The sequence below is a fragment of the Phyllobates terribilis genome, unplaced genomic scaffold, assembly GCF_046119375.1.
Source record: "Phyllobates terribilis strain yellow unplaced genomic scaffold, ASM4611937v1 Scaffold_2__4_contigs__length_985480577, whole genome shotgun sequence".
NCBI classification, from domain to species: domain Eukaryota; kingdom Metazoa; phylum Chordata; class Amphibia; order Anura; family Dendrobatidae; genus Phyllobates; species Phyllobates terribilis.
In genome coordinates this window covers 618,646,573-618,668,645 of record NW_027362762.1, presented here as the reverse complement: position 1 = coordinate 618,668,645, position 22,073 = coordinate 618,646,573, and the positions used below count along the sequence as shown (strand labels likewise).

At 48.0% G+C, this 22,073-nt stretch overlaps 1 protein-coding gene across 1 annotated transcript in view; it reads left to right on the top strand.

The window, feature by feature from the left end:
• Positions 1–22,073, top strand: part of PRELP (proline and arginine rich end leucine rich repeat protein) — a 205,296-nt gene that overhangs the window by 42,894 nt on the left and 140,329 nt on the right. Inside the window, exon 2 of the mRNA XM_073666570.1 lies at positions 17,293–18,250. Coding sequence (XP_073522671.1) covers positions 17,302–18,250 — 949 coding nt within the window. The 5' untranslated portion in view covers positions 17,293–17,301. The remainder of the gene's footprint in view (positions 1–17,292; positions 18,251–22,073) is intronic.

Here is a 22,073-nt window from a genome sequence, read left to right as displayed (position 1 = left end):
CAGTGTATCCTGTGTCAGTGACAGGACAGGATGAGTGTGTTTAGGGGGCTGGTTGACTACTACTCTCACATACCCCTTTAAGTTTTTATGCCCATAAATATGTAATATAATAGGTAAACTGAAGATGTTATTTTAAGATGTCCTTAACCTTTAACTTAGCAATGGCAAATACCAGAAAATTTCACATTCAGTTTGCTATGTAATAGGTTTCCCTTACTCTCCTTATTTTGAATCTCCTTTTAAATCTTATGACTGTAATATTTGCTTGGTCACTTTCCATCAGTTTTACCAAGTCTGGAAATGTTTGTATGATTTGGCTGAGAATAACACTACTCATGAGAGTCAGATAAAGACATTCCATGGAAAAAAGCTAAACCTTAGGTCAAGAATAGATCCCTGTAGACAGCAGGAGGGGGGACACAAATATGTCATAAAGAGGATTATAACTTTATAAAGTAACTTAGAGTTCACATTTACCGATAATGATGAAATACACCACAGATGGGTTCTTCACTACTGGACAACCCCTTGTTAATAGTCCACCAGTCACTTGACATGAAAAATATCACAAGACCGCTGCAGACACTCAGTTGCAACTTTCACAGTCTTGTCTGAGAGGAAGAAATTCTGACTGCATAGGTCATGTGACATTATTTAGGACAGGGGACTGGTAAAGACAGAGTGCTGAGAAACTATGCAAGTTCTGAAGGTAAGTATAAAGTTTTTTCAATTTTATGTTGATTTCTGGAGCTATTAGGCTATGTGCCCACGATGCAGATTTGAAGCAGAAATTTCCTAAGCATTTCTGCATCTCCTTGGCAGAAAAAACACATGCGGATTTTACGGACGTTTTTTCAGCGTTTTTACATACGTTTAGGCTGCGTGCCCATGTTGCGGATTACAAGCGTTTTTGATGCAGAATTTCCGCAGCATAAACGCTTGTGAAACGCTAGGTAATCCGCACCCCATGGTCCCCAAGGGGATTCCGCATGTTCTATGCACATGCTGCGGATTTTTCCGCAGTGTTTATGCTGCGTACAAAAATCCGCAGCATGTCATTTAATTTTGCGGAAGCGCAGCGGAACTCCCGCCATTGATTTGCATTGAGACGCATAGAAACCGCGACTGTACATTTTTACAAGCGGCTTCTATGCGTCTCTATGTGCGGATGGTACCCAGTTCTGGAGGAGAGGAGACTCTGATCCAGACCTGGGTACCATTGTACCTGTAAAAAAAGAATAAAATAACAAATAAAGTTATATTCACCTGTCCGGCGGCTTCTCTCTGAATGCCGGCATCGCTTGAGGACCTGCGGTGACGTCACAGTCATGTGACCGCAGGCCCTTCCCCGCTCTGTCTCGCGATATGCCGGCAGCCGGGAACCAGACAGGAAGCAGCGCTGCAGCCACGCCGGGGCCTCGGGGGTGAGTATAGCTTTATTTGTTTTCATTTTTACGGTTCACACTGTATAAATCCATGCCGTTTGCATGGATTTATACAGTGTGACCTAGTTGTCAAGCACTTTCCAAGTGATGCTATCGCCTGGAAAGCGCTTGTCAATCTGCATGCGGAAATGCATGTGGATCCGCATGTATTCTGCAGGAAAAACGCATGCACAATCTGCATGCGTTTTTTCTGCCAGGGAGATGCAGAAATGCTGCAGAAATTTTCTGCTTCATTTCTGCATCGTGGGCACATAGCCTTAGGCTATGGATTTATACAGTGTGAACCGTAAAAATGAAAACAAATAAAGCTATACTCACCCCCGAGGCCCCGGCGTGGCTGCAGCGCTCGTTCCTGTCTGGTTCCCGGCTGCCGGCATATCGCGAGACAGAGCGGTGAAGGGCCTGCGGTCACATGACTGTGACGTCTCCGCAGGTCCTCAAGCGATGCCGGCATTCAGAGAGAAGACGCCGGACAGGTGAATATAACTTTATTTTTTATTTTATTCTTTTTTTACAGGTACAATGGTACCCAGGTCAGGAGGAGAGTCTCCTCTCCTCCAGAACTGGGTACCATCCGCACATAGAAACGCATAGAAGCCGCTTGTAGAAATGTACAGTCGCGGTTTCTATGCGTTTCAATGCAAGTCAATGGCGGGAGTTCCGCTGCGCTACCGCAAAATTAAATGACATGCTGCGGATTTTTGTATGCAGCATAAACGCTGCGGAAAAATCCGCAGCATGTGCATAGAACATGCGGAATCCCCTTGGGGACCATGGGGTGCAGATTACCTAGCGTTTAACAAGCGTTTACGCTGCGGAAATTCCGCAGCATAAACGCTTGAAAAACGCTACGTGGGCACGCAGCCTTATGCATGTGTTTTTTTTCAAGCGTTTTTCCAAGCGATTTTGAGCATCACTTGGAAAAGGGCTTGACAAGTTGGTCACACAATATAAATCCATGCAAGAATTAAAAAGTAAAAAGAAATAAAAAAAAAACCTTATATTCACCTCTCCGGTGGCCCCCGGTCTCCTCCTGGCCGCGTCTTCTCTCCCCGGCGTCCCGCGGTGTACTGGAATGACCTGCGGTGACGTCATTTAGTCAGCTGATGGTCACGCGACCATTGGCATCAGCGGTCAGGTGATGATCGCGTGACCATCAGCTGACTAAATGACGTCACGGCCAGTACACAGCGGGATGCCGAGGAGAGAGGACGCAGCCGGGAGGAGACAGGGGGTCGCCGGAGAGGTGTGCATGAATAATTTTTTTTATTTTTTACTTTATTATTCTCTTTTTACTTGGAGGTACGATGGTACCCGGGTTGGAGAAGAGTCAACCCACATGAAGGAGACCCAATCAGGAGTGTCCGCATTTCCAGAAATTCAATCTCACTAAAGTAGAAATAGTATAATGGGGACCGACACCTCTTCCACTACAGCCAACCAAGGGGATGGAGAGCCAATCAGGAGTCTCCACATTTCCAAAAAATAGGGCAGACACCAGCAAAGTGGCATCAATTTCACCAGAGTAGAACTAGTATAATGGGCCACTGACACCCCTTCCACTACAGCTAACCCAGCAGATGGAGACCAAATCAGGAGTAGAGATGTGCAAACATGTTCGAAAAACATTTGCCAATTTCAAATTCAGCACGAACTTTGCACATTCGTATTCGTGATCGAACACCCAAGCATTTTTATTTAAAATCGGTAAAAGTGCGGGAAATCATCGCTTTTCCACTACAGTATTTTTATCACTTTGGCTAGGATAGTGATGCTGTACGTGTTTGGTAGAGGTCTGAGTAGAGGTAGAGGTCTGAGTAGCGGGTTGCTATTAATCAAATTTTTTCTTTTTACTTAACTTAATGTGTACAGATTGTGGCAAGCCAATCAGGGCACAGGAACCATCCACAATGTCCAGATACAAGGGCTTGTGACATTGGCTGCTGAAATCAGATGTACCTCTCCATATAAAGAGCGAACATGTTATTTTAGCTCCATTTTGTCAGTATCATAGCCCAGAGAGGATGCTCCTGACGCTGGTCCTGGATACCGAGAGATTTTAGATAGCTAGCTAGGCGGTTGATTCTAAGTCATATAGTTTAGATAGATATTATCCTGTGTGGCTGTGAAATCAACTTTCCAGCAAATCAATAGTTTTTGCTATTAGTGAGGACCAGACAGAGACAGCAGAGCACATTTCAGGATAGAACTCTGTTGTGCATTGCTTATATTTTACTCCATGCACGAGTACACCTTTGAAACTCAAATTTTTTTCTGTTACTACCATGCTACATTAAGAAAGCCACATCTGACCTTGTAATTCTTTTGTGCTGACATTCAGCTGTATCCAGGGCTCCACAGTAAAAAATCACATTTTTTCTGCTACTACCGTGATACATGCAGCAGACCACATCTCAGCTTGAAATTTTTTGGAGCATATATTCTATTTTATACAGGCCTCATCTACAGTAAAAAAAAATTGAATCTTTTGTTGCTAATAGCGTGCTCCAACCACACTATTTGAGCAACATGAGTTGGAAAAAGCGAGGTTGTGGAGGAAGGGGTGTGAAGAATATTCAAGACAATCCCATGACCATCACTGTGCACTATGTGGCAGGTTTTATAGAGATCTCCATGTAAAGTGTAATTCGACACTGCAGTCTGAAAAGGAGGGAGCCGACAGGTCGTGAGTGACAAAATCCCCCACCAGCAGCTGTGCAGCTGCTGCATCCTGGCCATGTGCCCCTTTGTTTTAGAAACCATAACTCAACACCGAGTTATGGGAATACGATATCTCTCAGAGATAAACCAACCCGATTTTTGGGAACCTGGGATAATGGGGAATATCACCCTAGCTCTCAGCACACTCCAGCGCCTACTGATGAGGAGATATGACTCGCCCCCTTGGGCCATGGGGGTACCCGGAACCGGGCTTCTGTACGATGCTGGGGGTAGTAGTGGCAACCCGATCCCATGGCTCAGCGTGGTCAGACCAAATGCTGTGGCAGTCTATTTATCAGTGTTTTGGAATGTCCGACTACGCCACCAGTGGATTGCGGTCAGGGATGACCGCCGCTGCAAGGCAGACCGCTGAGGCTGGTGTTGGTGTGCAGCACAGGGATAGGATAACTCCCCACGGGAAGAGTGTAGCCTCAGGGCAATGTAAGTGGATGCTGAGGGTGATGGTGCAGTCGCAGCATAAATCACACAGAGTCCAATGGTGCAGTTCAGGCCTTTTACTCACAGTTGATATCCAAGTCACTTCTGTCAGCAATGACTGCCCAAGCCGTGCTGCGTCCACCAGGTGAGGGGCTCGGTCAACCCCCAGGCAGTTCAGGAGTATGGCACAGGACCCCCTTCTATCCTTTCTCTGGCCTCTTGTGCCCCACCAGTGACCACGCTTCTGTCTGGCTGCCTCGGGCCTTCTCTGGTAAAACTTGGCGCCAGTTTCCCTGACCCTATGTGGTGCCTTCCTAGCAGGTGTAGCAAGGGGTCGCACCAATAAATGATCACGACCTCCGGTTCTTGGCTGAGGGATGATTTACCTCCACCAACTTGGGAATCCGGTACCCTTCCACGGCCTGACCCTTGACCCGATATAACGCGGGTTTGCAACGGTTGCTATCCGTTCTGCTCTCTTAGGGTCCCTCCTGCCTTCTTGTTTCTGGAGCCTTTCTTCTCCTCTGTCTCTTCTCCTTCCTTCCTTCTCCTTCTTCTCTTCTCCTCTCTGGCCCCGGCCTTCTCTCTGGGCCTGCCTCGTGGAACCGAGCTCAGGCTGAGCCGCAGCTCCCTGCCAGCTCTCTCTCCCTTCTGCTCTGACTGACTGAACTGAACTCCTCTCCTAAGATGGCTCCCACCTTTTATCTACCTCTCTGTGTCTGAGCTCAGGTGACCTGCACCCAATGAGCTCCTTCCTATGCTCCAGAAACCGTCCCCTACTGCTCCTACATCACTGGGTTCTCTCCCCCCTCCCCACTCCAGCCAGGGACATGGTCAGTTGTGCCTGCACAAATGGGAGCACCGTCAAGCTGTCTGAGGACATAGTCAGTCATGCCTGCATAAATGGGAGCACCGTCGAGCTGTCCCCCGTAAATGGGGTGAGTGTGTGTATGCAGCTAACTGAGCCCTGGTCCACACTCCATCCTTACCTGGGAGTGGAATATCACACCTCTGGTTGAGGTGCAATACCCCTGTGGCAACCGAACCCTCGGGGCGCCACATTCCCCCCTTGTAAACCACAGCACGTCCTCGGGCTGGAACAGAGCAAAAGACACTTCAAAAACATGCAAGTTTTTAGAATGCATTCACATATAAGATTATAAACCATTATAACTCATCACTTTATGGGAGGCAATTCTTCTCTTTTAACGTTACTAGCACATTTTCTCTTTCAGCAGTTATTTTAAGACTTTCTTCACATATATAAAACAGTATAAAACTCTTTTCACTTTTATAATCACATCTATCACATATAAAACATTTTCTTGTAAACATTTTTCATGTAAAACTTTTGTTAACTGGTCACAGTGCGCTTTGCAACCAGGTGTCCATCTTTCTACAAAATGCAAACTTATAAACACAAACATGAGGGACGCGTTCGTAAACCCTCAACGTAGGCCCTGGGGCGGCTGCAGGGCGTAGCTGATCCAGCTGCTGGACCTTGTCTTCTGCCACCTCTAACGGGTTTTTGTTCTGAGGTCAGTTGTTGTTGTGGTTTCCTATAAAACCAGTAGGGGGCACTTTAAGAAGTGCAATTATGTACAAGATTGACCGCTCCCAGTCCTCGGCCGGATATTTCAATAATTTGGCTGCTCCCAGTCCTCAGCCGGTTTTAACTGACCTGATACCGGGTAACTCTCTGCAACAGTTCCTTCACCCTGAGGGGCAATTATGTACATTGGTACGCTGCCGCTCCTCAGTAGCGGTGTCCTCTCTGCGCACCTTCCTCCCCCTCATCATATTCTTCAGACCCGTCCGGGTCCTCTGGGCATTAATACTCCTGGTACTGTTCCTCCTCCACCCTCTGGATATTGAGGGCATACAACCCTTTCAGGCCTCGATGTCGGGTGTATATTACCTGATCTCCCGAGAATAACTCCCGCTTCGGGTGACCCGCTGGCAGGTGACACTCCACATCCCTCCTGTCAACATGGATGTCTGTGCGGTGGCAGAGTCCCGAATGAACCCCCACCCTTTATCCTGGTGGAACTTCGCCACGGTCCCAGCTGTTTTAGGACCGCGTGCTGCATGGGGGTTTCGGCGGGTGCGGTCTTCTCCTACGCGCTTCGGGCCTGCAGCTGCTCCCTCTTCCGGCGCCGTGCCCGCTCCTCCTTCACAAGCTGCTCACAGATCTCCCGAATGCGGACTGTGGCCGTCCGTGTCTCCTGGGCAAACCCCATCACATCCTCCCCGGTTTGGTCCCATCCTACCTGGACCTCTTCCTCCGGGAGCTGAGAGACGGTGACTGGCTGTGGTAAGGGCAAGAGCGGAGCGAGCAGGGCCTCGGCCTTTGCGGGCAGGTTTTTCTGCAGACTGGGGTGAGCCCATCCCTCTGGTACGGGGACCGGCTCTCAGTCAGGTCTGGCGAGCTGTCTGTACAGGTCAGTCCCAAGGGGTGGTGGTTTCGGGACCGGGGGCGCACGCAGCTGGGAGGCGCCTGGGGTGGTCAGGCCTTGGGACTGGGTCTGGAGCGGGCCGCTTCCTACCGCGCCCGGGGTCAGGGGGCACGACGGGGGGCGTGGTTCAGCGGCGGTCTTCGCGACTTGCGGCCCAGGTGTTTGCGGCGGGAGCGTGGAAGCTGCAGCGGCTCCCTGGACTGCTGGCTCCGCGGCAGGATCCAGGGGTAAGGCTACGGCGTCAGAACCCGGGGCAGGGGTGTCCGCCTTACCTGCCTCCGCGGCAGCGTTGTTCTCGGCCTCCGGTCTCCTCTCTCTGTCTTCGGGGGCAGGCGCACTGCCGGGTGCTGGCAGCGTCTCTTGTTGCCGAGTCGCGACCCGCCGGGCCACCTCCTCCCTCCATCCGGCGATGACCTCCCTCTGCGCCCGTACCATCCTCCGGTTCAGCTCCTCCAGCGCCGTCCGCAGGAATTCACGGTCTTCTGCGGGGAGCTGAGCCATCAGCTCCGTGAGGCTGTACGGGGACGCCTCGGCCTGTAGCAGGCCGCTTGCCAGGGTGCTGGAGTTGGTGCTCCTCTCCATCTCCGGGTGTGATCTGGCGAGACTGATCCAAACCACACCCTGCCCCGTGGTTTTCTTCTCTTTCCGCCCCTGTTGGGGGTGGTCCCGGGGCAACCTGCTGACAATCACTCTCAGGGGCAGCCCCCCCACGTTGATGGACATCTCTACAGCCGCACTCATGGCTGTTGGGGGTGGGCTCCATCTTTGGCGCCATTCTGGGACCTGGCCCACGATGGGAGGTGGCTTCCTGTTATCTTTTGGCGCGCAGATTATGGCGTCTGTTCTTCTGGGGCGGGCGCCATTTTCAATACTGTGAAACAGTCTCTTTTCAGGCATGCAATACCCGTTTGTGGTGGGTTGGTCACAATCCTGCCAACTACGCCAAAAGCTGGCTCTCCCCCTGGGCCATGGGGGTACCTGGAACCGGGCTTCTGTACGATGCTGGGGGTAGTAGTGGCAACCCGATCCCGTGGCTCAGGGTGGTCAGACCAAATGCTGTGGCAGTCTATTTATCATTGTTTTGGAATGTCCGACTACGCCACCCGTGGATTGCGGTCAGGGATGACCGCCGCTGCAAGGCAGACCGCTGAGGCTGGTGTTGGTGTGCAGCACAGGGATAGGATAACTCCCCACGGGAAGAGTGTAGCCTCAGGGCAATGTAAGTGGATGCTGGGGGTGATGGTGCAGGCGCAGCATAAATCACACAGAGTCCAATGGTGCAGTTCAGGCCTTTTACTCACAGTTGATATCCAAGTCACTTCTGTCAGCAATGGTTGCCCAAGCCGTGCTGCATCCACCAGGTGAGGGGCTCGGTCAACCCCCAGGCAGTTCAGGACCCCCTTCTATCCTTTCTCTGGCCTCTCGTGCCCCACCAGTGACCACGCTTCTGTCCGGCTGCCTCGGGCCTTCTCTGGTAAAACTTGGCGCCAGTTTCCCTGACCCTATGTGTTGACTTCCTAGCGGGTGTAGCAAGAGGTCGCACCAATAAATGATCATGACCTCCGGTTCTTGGCTGAGGGATGATTTACCTCCACCAACCTGGGAATCCGGTACCCTTCCACAGCCTGACCCTTCACCCGATATAACGCGGGTTTGCAACGGTTTGTAATGCACACGCCCGGACTGACTGGCGTGTGCGTGTTTAGTGGTTCCACTGTGCCATGAACCGGAGAGTGCCTGGAGGGGCGTAACTAAGTATCTGCCCGATCCGACCAAGGTCGCACGACGGCATACGACACCAGTGCACCAGGGAGGAACCGAGCAGAGGGACCAGGTGCTACTCCAGGTCAGACTCCGGACACGGCTGTTGACCCACACCGGGGAATACAGGAACTAGCAGACTAGAGCACAGGCTGGGTAGGGTCCAGTACAGACTGGGAGACAAATTCGGAGCCGCAGATGCGGTAAACAAACAGAGTAAAGCGAAACCGCAGGTGCGGTAGTCAAGGCCGAGCAGAGCAGAACCGCAGACGCGGTAGACAAGGCAGATCAGAACCGCAGACGCGGTAGACAAGGCTGAGCAGAGCAAAACCGCAGACGCGGTAGACAAGGCTGAGCAGAGCAAAACCGCAGACGCGGTAGACAAGGCTGAGCAGAGCAAAACCGCATACGCGGTAGACAAAGCCGAGCAGAGCAAAACCGCATACGCGGTAGACAAAGCTGAGCTAAGCGAAACCGCAGTCGCGGTGGACAGGGCTGAGCAAAGCGAAACCGCAGACGCGGTGGACAGGGCTGAGCAAAGCGAAACCGCAGACGCGGTGGACAGGGCTGAGCAAAGCGAAACCGCAGACGCGGTGGACAGGGCTGAGCAAAGCGAAACCGCAGACGCGGTGGACAGGGCTGAGCAAAGCGAAACCGCAGATGCGGTGGACAGGGATGAGCAAAGCGAAACCGCAGACATGGTGGATAGGGCTCAGCAAAGCGAAACCGCAGACGCGGTGGACAGGGCTGAGCAAAGCGAAACCACAGACGCGGTGGACAGGGCTGAGCAAAGCGAAACCGCAGACGCGGTGGACATGGCTGAGCAAAGCGAAACCGCAGACACGGTGGACAAGGCTGAGCAAAGCGAAACCGCAGACGCGGTGGATAGGGCTGAGCAAAGCGAAAACGCAGACGCGGTGGACAGGGCTGAGCAAAGCTAAACCGCAGAGGCGGTGGACAGGACTGAGCAAAGCGATACCGCAGACGCGGTGGACAGGGCTGAGCAAAGCAAAACCGCAGACGCAGTAGACAGGGCTGAGCCAAGCGAAACCGCAGACGCGGTGGACAGGGCTGAGCAAAGCGAAACCGCAGATGCGGTGGACAGGGCTGAGCAAAGCGAAACCGCAGACACGGTGGACAGGGCTGAGCAAAGCGAAACCGCAGACGCGGTGGACAGGGCTGAGCAAAGCGAAACCGCAGACGCGGTAGACAGGGCTGAGCAAAGCGAAACCGCAGACGCGGTGGACAGGGCTGAGCAAAGTGAAACCGCAGACGTGGTAGACAGGGCTGAGCAAAGCGAAACCGCAGACGCGGTGGACAGGGCTGAGCAAAGCGAAACCGCAGATGCGGTAGACAGGGCTGGGCAAAGCGAAACCGCAGACGCGGTGGACAGGGCTGAGCAAAGCGAAACCGCAGACGCGGTGGACAGGGCTGAGCAAAGCGAAACCACAGACGCGGTGGACAGGGCTGAGCAAAGCAAAACCGCAGACGCGGTGGACAGGGCCGAGCAAGCAAGAACCGCCGAAGCGGCAAGCAAGGCAGATCGGAGGGGACAGGGCTCTGTTCACACGGAACAGACTGGAAGGGAAAGGCAGAACCAGGTACACACAGGATACTTGCAATGAAGTAGCGAGTAGACTCTAAACTCACAAACGGGAGTATAGAGACAACGAGTAAGAGATAGGTACGGGGTCAGATTCTGCAAGAAAAGGGAAGGTACGGACATGGAGAAAAACAGGTAACAGGCTAGGAGAGTATACAGACAAGAACAGGCAAGATACAGGAACAGGTTTAGGTATGCGGCCCCTAGAAGGCGGAAAGAACAGGCTAGGAGCGTGTTCACACGGGCCTGGAAATACAGCCTCCAGGATAGGCAGAAGACAACAGGCTAGAGAGCATGTACAGACTGCAGGTTAGAGTACACAGGTAGGACACCGTACAGACACGGGAACAGATACTGCAAGACAGGTAACATACACAGGACCTGGCATGTCAGAGACAAGAAGCCAACTGACAGGGCAAGATGCTCAGGCAGGGGTTAATTGGAGCAGCTGGTTTAAATACCAGGTGACAGACAGCAATAGGCTGAGGACGCACAAGGGGTGTGCCTGCAGCAGGTACAAAACGCAGGAAGTGAACGGGCGCCGCCCTTAAGCAGCAGAAACAGAAGCAAACAGACAGCATGGAGGGAAGCCAGAGAGACATTCTGGATTGGAGATCAAGTGCGCGCTCTTGCACAGTGGGAGATGGACCACTATGCAAGGACGCCGCCAGGTATGTTACACGGTTGCTGTCCGTTCTGCTCTCTTAGGGTCCCTCCTGCCTTCTTATTTCTGGAGCCTTTATACTCCTCTGTCTCTTCTCCTTCCTTCCTTCTCCTTCTTCTCTTCTCCTCTCTGGCCCCGGCCTTCTCTCTGGGCCTGCCTCGTGGAGCCGAGCTCAGGCTGAGCCGCAGCTCCCTGCCAGCTCTCTCTCCCTTCTGCTCTGACTGACTGAACTGAACTCCTCTCCTAACATGGCTCCCACCTTTTATCTACCTCTCTATGTCTGAGCTCAGGTGACCTGCACCCAATGAGCTCCTTCCTATGCTCCAGAAACCGTCCCCTACTGCTCCTACATCACTGGGTTCTCTCCTCCCTCCCCACTCCAGCCAGGGACATGGTCAGTTGTGCCTGCATAAATGGGAGCACCGTCGAGCTGTCCGAGGACATAGTCAGTCGTGCCTGCATAAATGGGAGCACCGTCGAGCTGTCCCCCGTAAATGGGGTGAGTGTGTGTATGCAGCTAACTGAGCCCTGGTCCACACTCCATCCTTACCTGGGAGTGGAATATCACTCCTCTGGTTGAGGTGCAATACCCCTGTGGCAACCGAACCCTCTGGGCGCCACAGATACACGGCACAGCCTTGCAGGGGCCCCTAGGACACCAGTGTTTGATATCCACATGTAGCAGGGGCCCGACGGGATCCGATGATACCAGAACCGGATCCTTAGGACCGTCCATTAAGGACATATGGCCCATTTTAGTTTTGGCAGATTCTTAGCTAAGAGAGACCAGGGAAGGAGATTTGGGCGCAGCCACGAGGCAGGAGTGGAAGTGATCCAGAGGGATCACCCCCCAAACCAGCGTTCAGCATATCACGTCTCCCTGGAAGTACAGAAGCACATGCCCCAGGAGATTGATGAGATACTGAAACTGGGGGTCATCCAACCTTCCAGCAGTGCTTGGGCCTCGCCCGTGATCCTCGTCCCAAAGAGGGACCGGACAACCCGGTTCTGCATGGACTACATGGAGCTCAACACTGTCACGGTCACCGATGCATACCCAATGCCACACATCGATGACCTCGATCAGTTGACCGGGGCCAAGTACCTGACCATCATGGAACCTCGCCGGGAATATTGGCAGATTCCCCTGACCTCCGAGGCATGGGAATGGTCTGCCATTCGGACTATATGAGTCCACGGTGATACCATTCGGCATGAAGAATGCCCCTGCCACTTTTCAGCGGATGGTCAATACGCTGCTCAAGGGACTCGGAGAGTACGCGACTGCGTATCTGGATGACTTTGACATCTTGAGTCCCATCTGGGAGGATCACCTAGAGCATCTGGAGCAGGTGCTCGGGTGGATCCAACGGGCAGGCTTGACCATTAAGCCGGAAAAGTGCCAGCTGGGTAAGAGTGAGGTCCACCACCTGGAACACCGGGTAGATCGGGAAGATCTGAAGCCAGAGCCCGGGAAGAGAGTTGCAATAGTCCAGACGAGAGTGAATAAGACTGACAGTAAGAGTTTTAGCAGTTTCAAGGTGAGAAAAGGTTGGATTCTGGAGTTGTTTTTAAGGTGCAGGTGACAAAAGCGACCTATACTGGTTGGCCACCTTTCTCGATCCACGGTACAAGGAGAAATTTCCTTCTCTTCTTTTGGAGTCAAAGAGTTTTACAATTGAATTGTTCAAGAGGGCACTTGTAGATCAGTTGCGGAAGACATCACCCTCAGACAATGCTGGTGGCAGAGGTACTGGCTCTTTTCAACACCAAGGGATAATGGGGAGAGACAAGAACACCAGCTCCAACAGAAGTGGGGGGAAAATGTGCACAGATTGGGCAATTTTCAATAAACCAGCACAATAGTAAAGGCTATCTGTGCCTGTAACAATGCCAAGGAGGGATAAGTTGCAGAACATGGTCAAGGGGTATTTAAGTGACCATACGTGTGTCCTTTCTGACGCTTCAGTTCCCTTTAGATCGGGTAGATCGGGAAGATCTGAAGCCAGAGCCCGGGAAGAGAGTTGCAATAGTCCAGACAAGAGTGAATAAGACCGACAGTAAGAGTTTTTGCAGTTTCAAGGTGAGAAAAGGTTGGATTCTGGAGTTGTTTTTAAGGTGCAGGTGACAAAAGCGACCTATACTGGTTGGCCACCTTTCTCGATCCACGGTACAAAGAGAAATTTCCTTCTCTTCTTTTGGAGTCAACAAAGAGTTTTACAATTGAATTGTTCAAGAGGGCACTTGTAGATCAGTTGCGGAAGACATCACCCTCAGACAATACTGGTGGCAGAGGTATCGGCTCTTTTCAACACCAAGGGATAATGGGGAGAGACAAGAACACCAGCTCCAACAGAAGTGGGGGGAAAATGTGCACAGATTGGGCAATTTTCAATAAACCAGCACAATAGTAAAGGCTATCTGTGCCTGTAACAATGCCAAGGAGGGATAAATTGGAGAACATGGTCAAGGGGTATTTAAGTGACCATACGTGCGTCCTTTCTGACGCTTCAGTTCCCTTTAATTATTGGGTGTCTAAGCTGAACACTTGGCCTGCCTAGCTGCTAGTGTGGTGTCAGAGCGTATTTTCAGTTCCGCTGGGGCAATCATCACTGATAGTTGCACACGCCTCTCCACGGAAAATGCAGACAGACTTACTCTGATTAAATTCAACAAGGACTGGATGGCTCCACAGTTTTTAATCCCTCCAGATGACAGCAAGCCAACCTAAATTCACCAAAAATGCAGATTCATGCTACTCCTGTTAACGTCACCCCCTTCCCATAAGAACCCCTTTCATTTCTTCGTCAACCATGACTCAGCCCATAGGGCTAATTTTTACAAACCCTATGTAGATTGTGCAGTGGACAAACCAGAACAGCATTCCTACTCCAGCCTAACTACTATTTGTGATTGGAGGTCCTTGGGATGGGGGCTTGCTGTGTCAACCATGGCTCAGCCCATTGAGCTAATTTTTACAAACCCTATGCAGATTGTGCAGTGGACAAACCAGAACAGCATTCCTACTCCAGCCTAACTACTATTTGTGATTGGATGTCCTTGGGATGGGGGCTTGCTGTGTCAACCATGGCTCAGCCCATTGAGCTAATTTTTACAAACCCTATGCAGATTGTGCAGTGGACAAACCAGGACAGTATTCCTACTCCAGCCTAACTACTATTGGTGTCTTCCAAAATTGTGGTTAAAATGGCCTGGTGCGTGCTTTGTAGCAGGCAGTAGGAAATGTGTGGACTACTGCTTTGTGCAGGGCAATCAATGATTTTAAAAGTGGACTAATATGGACAGAAGGCAGGCTGACACCCCAAAATAGTGGTTAAAATGGCCTGGTCCATGCTTTGTAGCTGGCAGTAAGAAATGTTTAGACTACTGCTTTGCGTAGGGCACCAAACGCCTTTTTAAGTGGACTAATGTGGACAGCTGAAGCCAGGCTCTGACCCCTAAAACAGCAGGGAAAATAGACTGGTGCTAAAAAAAAAAAAAAGCCGCACAAAATGCTACTACTGTGTGCGCTGGAAAAATATTGCTTTGCCTCTGATAAGAGCTGTTTTAAGATGGACTCTGGAAGAACACTTTAACCTCTCCCTACCTAATGCACAATCTCTCCCTCCCTGTACTCTGACTTTGTTGTGTGTCTTCAGCTCTGAAAAGAGCTATTTTTTGGTGGTATTATGGAGCTAGTGAGCGGCTCCTTTAAACACAGAACTAGTACACACTGCAGGTAGCCCTTAAAAGGGCTTTTGTTTGATCAAGAGGCCTAAACACTCTCCCTAGCAGCTCAGCGATCTCTCCCTATTCTTATAGAACGCAGGCTCCAGACGCGATGCGCACAAAATGGCGGAAGCAGGGCTTAAATAGACCCTATGACGCTGGGCGGCCAGCCAATCACAGTAATGCCACAATCAAGATGTCTGTGGCATTACTGTGATTGGTTAAGAAGCCCAGTATGTTTAGTGGCTGCAAAGAAGGCAACAAAATTGCAGGGAGGGACATCCGAATATAGCGAGGTGTATATACTAATACCGTACTATCTGTGCGAATAGCGTATAGTAACGAATACACTCGCTCATCACTAGCTGTTGTGGAAGGGGTGTTAGTGGCTCATTATACTTCTTCTACTCTAGTGAAATTGATGCCACTAGAGTCACCACTATTTTGAATACTAACTATATGGGTATCATGTTGCAGATAGTGCAGCAAGAAAGAGCTCATGTGTCGGGCTCTTCCATGAGGTCCAAGCCCATGCTGTGTTGGTGGCTGGGTAACACTGATGCTTATTTCCTCCATCCTCTCCCTCCAACCACGGACAACAGAAAGAGGATAATTATCCTATTCATCTCCTGACTGTTGCTCGCCCATCACTACTTACTCCTCGTCTTCCTCCTTTGTTCCTCAGCTTCTGCACCTTCACTAAGAGTTTGTCTGGTAACATGAGCCCCTCTCGATCGCTGTAATACACCCAGCCTTGGCACCCACCTGTGTGACAACAGTGCGGAACTTAGAGACATTGTTATCCCTTCCACATACTCCTCTGATTTCTCCCCTTCCTCTGGAACAACCACTTCCTCCCGCAGGCTATTCAAAGTCTGCTCCACATGTAGATAACTGGAATAGTGATGCTGATGACAGCATCGTCAGTGCTACCCATCTTAATAGCCATTTCAAACTGTGCAGGAGGGTGCAGAGGTCCTTAATCTGTACTAACTTCCCAAACGTTATTTGCCCCACGTTTTGTTTACCACATCTTTGCCTTCTGAGTCTGTTATTGCCCCACATTTATTGCACTCACCTGGCTTTCTGTCCATCCAAAAGTTAACTCTCTACAGCAGCCAGCAGCTACTCCATTGATCAACAAAGGAACATCTGCAGCCAACATTATATTCCTGTATTGGTATAAAAGGGTACCTGCTAAGCTCTATTAAAAGTTGACACTGCCCTTTAACACCTAAAAGCAAATTGTGCTGCATGCATTTCAAAATCTCTTCAAAGTCTATTCTAAAATAATAATAATAATAATATTTATTTATATAGCGCTGACATATTCCACAGCGCTTAACAATTCACAGGTTCATATAGAACAGTCATAAGTAACATAGCTAAAGATAATACAATAGTTACAGCAAAAATAGTGACAACCCTGCTCGTAAGAGCTTACAATCTACAATGAGGTGGGGGTGACACAAAGTACAGGGGCTTATTTACAAGGATGGTCCAGCCATCTAGAGGGGATGAGGGATAGATAAAGGCTGCATGAGCTCATCACCAGCCAGTATCTGTAGTGCTTTTTGGTTCGGTGGAGACTTATGTTTGGAGAAATAAGGGATGGGCTATAAGAAGATAAAAGGACTTCGATTAGGGAAGGTGATAGGCTGCTTTAAACAGGTGTGTTTTTAGGGAGCGCCTAAAACTAGCAGCTGACCTTCCAAAAGGATGAGCAGCCATATTACTTTTCAATTTTGAAATGGCGTGTAAAAATTTCATGTGCAAATGTCATTTTGTCAGTATGTTAAATCAGTAAAGAAATTAAAATTGACCTTGTTACTAAAGATGGGCAGATAAAGTCTCAGGATGCTAGTCCTTTGGCCTGTTCAGAAGTCTCTGGTCACTGGACAGGAAGCTTTTAAATCTATTACCTTCTGGGCTCCCCGGAGTGACTTTTGATTAGTGGGGCTTGCACAACGTCAGATTTGCGTTACGTCGCAATGATGACATAGCACCAATCAGCGAATTGATCACCCCAACTCTATTTAATACGTCTAATGATGGGTGTGGAACAGGACACTAATAGAAAAGATGGTCAATAGATTAGTAATACTGGACAAGAGATAAAAAGCATTTCACAAACTTTTAATAAAACCTAGCTTTCATCCAAAATTTAAATACAATAATGTCAAGCAAGTATTTAAGTTTTATTGAACAAAGTTACCTAAAGTGCAATACATTTTATTATTATAGTCAAAGAGATCATCTTCAGAGATTTTAGTGGAAATGTGATATAATATATGAATATCAGACACTGTGCCTGTCCATGGATTAAACAAAAAAGCTCTTTAAAAATCAATACTTGATGAACAAGTATTTGAGGTTTTCTGCAAAAAGTCATCTCTTCAATATGTTTGTTTTAGTACAAAAATATGCATATTACTATTTTATGTATTTTCTTAAATTTTTTGTTTTACTTTTCAGGAGGTGACTATGAGAACTTGGGTCATTCCACTTTTAACTCTGGTTCTAATTTTCGTCATAAAAGTAGATTGTCAAAGACGTAGACCTCGACCAACAGTAGTTCGTCCACCTAAGAAGCCAACCCCACCACCATCAGAACCTGTGGAACCCACTGAGATTCCGCCGCCACTTCCACCTGGACCTCCATCTGTTTATCCGGATTGTCCTCGTGAATGTTTCTGCCCTCCTGATTTTCCTTCCACAATTTATTGTGACAGTCGAAATTTACGCAAAGTACCAATTCTACCTTTTCGTGCCCGATATGTTTACCTGCAAAATAACTTCATTGAGGATCTTCAAGAAGAGGCCTTTAAAAATGCCACTCAGGTGCAATGGATTAACCTTGACAACAACCGCATTAAGAAGGTAGAAAAAAAAATCCTTGAGAAAATGGAAAACCTTACATATTTATATATGGAGAAGAACCAGTTAAAGGAAGTGCCACCTTATTTGCCTCCAAAGCTTGAGCAACTTCGCCTTAGCCGCAATCAGATTTCCAAAATCCCTGCTGGTGTCTTCAACAAAATGGACCACCTTATCTTGTTGGATTTGCATCACAATAAGTTAAGTGATAATGTGTTTAATAAGAATACATTCAAAGGTTTAAAGAATCTTATTCAACTAAATTTGGCACACAACATACTAAGAAAAATGCCTCCTACAGTACCAGATACCGTGAATCAACTATTTCTTGACAGGAATAATATTGATGAAATTCCCCAGAACTACTTTAAAGATCTCCCTAATTTAGTTTTCCTAAGGCTCAATTATAACCAGCTCTCGGAAAAAGGACTTTCTAAAAACATCTTTAATATATCCAGTCTTTTGGTTCTACAACTAGCCCATAACCGATTTACAACAGTACCATTCATTAGTTCCCAGCTAGAGCATCTGTATATGAATGACAACATAATAGAAAGTAAGTATAATCTGTGCATGCTTCAGTATTGGATATAATCATAAATGTGGTCAGCAATTGTGTGATACATGTCCTGCTTGTGCTTAGTGTTTCATTAAGCATCCTTAATAATGCTTGCTATTAATTTATTAGGCTTTTAAGAATTGCTGTAACCTCCAAATGTCTTTCATAGTGTTTTTCACTTTGAAATATTTTGACATTGTTTTCTGTTGTTTTTCAAACAGTATATAAAAGGTAGAAATTACAGAATGCAAAAAATGCCATACGCACATTTGGGGTAAAAAAAAAATTAATATGTGATTTTACACTTTAACCATTTAAAGTATAACTTTTAGCAAACCATCGCCTAGGCATTGTCACACTTTCTGACTCTCTTTTATCTTTATCTAATATACACTCACTCCATGGCACAGATAAAGCCAATATTTTTTACAAATGCACAATAGCCTCATCTCTTGACTCAGTCGCTCCTTTCATGCACAGCAGGACGCGATAAATCAAAAGGCAACCAAGCACACAAAATTGATCATATAAGTGAGGCAAGCTTCCATGTTTTAGAGGGGCACATGGTAAAAGCCCATTCAAAGGAAGACTTTATCACATATAAAAAAATTAAAACCAGTTTTCAAATTTTTGACTGCCCTCACCTTTGATAAACAAGACTACTTCACTATTTCAAACAATTATTTTATACTTTTAGCTCCCTGCTACATCCCCCTATGCCCACTCCTACATCTCTCATCTCAGGCAAGTACTTTGGTATTTCAAAAACAAAATTGATCAAAGTAGCAAAAGCTTTAACTTAAATTCCCCACCACCCTCTACACAATCAGTTTTTTCCCCCAATAAACTGCTTTGCCACCATCACATGAATCTATTTACCTTTCTCTCCAATCGCGTTTTACCACCTGTGCGCTTGACCTCATCCTATTGTTCTGTCTCTACATAAGGCGAAAGGAGGTGTAACTAATAAGATGCTGTGAGATTTTTCCTACTTCCATTTCCAAGATGAGGAGCAGACAGGACCAGCGCAGACTCAGTGTCTGTAAAATTGAATGTAAAAGCACAGTGTGTGTTAGGGACTGACCTGGGTTGAAGTAGTGATATTGCAACCACTAGGGTCAGCACCAGTAGATAGCGTAGTCAGGTAAGTCTGGAATCGGTACACAGGTAAGCAGTATAACTTCAAGGATTTAGCAGGTAGCGTTGTCATGGAAGCTAGGAATCGGTACACAGGAAAGCAGTATAACTTGTATGAAGCATCAGGAGAAGGGAGAGCTTGACTAGAGGCTAGAAGCTCAATAATCTCGCAAGGAAGGAGGTGCCAGGCCAGGTAAAATGGAGTGTTCAATCGGGAAGAAGGCAATCAGGAACAACATAGGGTGGAGCTGCTCAGGAACAATACAGATACTAGAATCTAAGTTAGCCGTTAACTGTCCAGCGAGCTGAATAGCTCAATGAGAAAAGCTCCCGCCTGGTTCACCAGAGCTGCTGGACATCTCAGGCCCTGGTTTCTCTGGATGTTTCTGATGAAAGTCTTTTGTAAGCCTCCGGCAGCCAGGAGTCATCTTCTGGTCCGTAACCCTTCATTGCAGCAAATACTGCAATCTTCCCCTAAATCTTCTAGAGTCCATAATTTTAACCACAATGTATTCTTCCTCCCCATGGATTATTTCTGATGGAGGAGGTGGCTGAGTTCTTCCTGGAAATGGGTTTTCACTGAATGGTTTGAGCAAGTATACATGGAACACAGGGTGAGTTTTAAACGGAAAGCAACTTAGTTAATTTGTGCAGAAATTTTAAAAGGTCCTTTGAATTTTTGACCCAATTTCAACAAAGGTACGCTTGTTGTCAGGTTTTTTTGTAGATAGCCAAACCTTTTCACCGACCTGAGGGTAGAAGGGGTTTTTCGATGTTTATCTGCTGTTTTTTTTATCTTCTTCTTGGATCTTCTCTAGCAGCTCAATTATTTCTTTCTGCGCTTCCTGCAACTTTGTCAGTCTGTCAGTAACCGCAGGAACTGAAGTATTAAATGGAAGATTAGGAATAAATACTGGATGCAAGCTATAATTAGTAAAAAATGGACTTTGGGATGTAGAACTGTGTTTGGAGTTAAATTCTGCTGTTGGTAAAATTCCATTAGGGATTTCACTGTTGAACTAATGTCCTTTGAATATAGTCCAAAAAACTGTAATGATAAAAGCATGTTAGCATGCAACAATAAACATTTAAACATGTTGTCTTATTTTCCATTTTTTCCTGTTCCGCATCGTATTCTGCTTCTTGTTCTTCTTGCGGAGCATCTCCTTCTCTTTCATGAATTTCTTCCGTTCATTAGCGATGTCAATGGCCGCCTCTTTCTCTTCTTTCATAGCCCTCATTGCCTTCTCCCGCTCCGCCTTGGTCAGGACTCATGTCCGGTCCTTAGTACTACAGAAGTCCTGAAAGGTCATGATGAGAGACAAACCAGAGGGGTCCTCAGAGGGCAAGATTAGTTCCTGGATCAAGTCGCTGGTGATGATCTGAATGGTCTCAGGCTTATGACCTCGTGACGGCGCTGATGTGGCTTTACAGTGTCCGGTTTCGCCTTTCTTTGCAAACGGAACCTTATTTCTCGCTTGTTGCTTCACTCCAAACTGACTCTCATCTATCTCCGAGCTCAGATCGTTGGTGCGGTATTTTTGGGCTTTTGCTCAATGGGAACCAACAGATCTGGAGCTGATCGACTCAACAACACTCTCCGTAATGTCTGCTCTGAGCTGGCTTCACATATAGCGCTTGCTGCTTAGTGTATGCTGAAGAGAGTTGAATCAGAACAAAGCTTGTTCATTGTTTGGCAGCCTTGCCCTGGTAGCTCGAAAGTGTAAAGGAGAAATACTGTCATTGGTTTCATCTATAAAGAACTCCTTGTCAATTATCTTGACAAATCTTCTACTGACAATGTTATTTTGTCATCCTTAGTTGTGTGACACATTAATCTTCCCAAGTCATCAGTGTGGGGGGAATGAATGCAATCAGGCAGCTGTATGAAGTTTAGAGACTTTTTTTCAACTTGTAGTGATGAGGGCACGGTTTGCAGAAGGTTGTGCATCCATTCTCGCGCACGTACGTATGTCTTATAGGAGTCAACTCCAGGTTGATCCTAGCATACATTTCCTATGACTGCCCATCCCAAGTCCAATCTCTAAGCGTATTCAGCGTAGTCAGGACCAATACACCATTGACGCACCTTGTGTACCCTTAAAGTGTCTCTGCCAAGCAGGAGTAGAATCTTGGCGTCCGTATCCATAGGTGGGATAATGCTGGCTAGGTGCCTTAAGTGTGGCTGATGAAATGCAGCTTCCGGGGTAGGGATCTCTTCCCTATGGTTGGGTATTTGATCACATTCGATCAGCATTGGTAAGGGCATTTCCTTGTCTCCAGTGATAGGAGAAACAATAAATCCTTCTGCCCTACTGCCACTAGTCTCTATGAGGCCCAAGAAAGTGTTAAGATTGTAGGGTTTTGCTGGTACCTTAATTCCAAAGGTTTCAAAGAACTTAGGTTCAGCTAGGGACCGGTTGCTCTGATTATCATACATATTGAACATACATTTTCACTGCCTTTTCTGGTTGTCCTTCTGTGTAAACTCTGATTAGGCATATCTTGGTACAGCATTTGACGCTCTGGCCCACCCACATACCTCCAAGCATGAGCAGGAAACAGCTGTGGTAGAGGTTGAGTAATTCTGTGGCTCCCCGCCATGTCTTGGAGCGGGACAAGTGATGACTGTGGCAGGTGAATTGCTGGTAGGGGAGGTTGGAAGCTGAAGCATGTCTGTCGC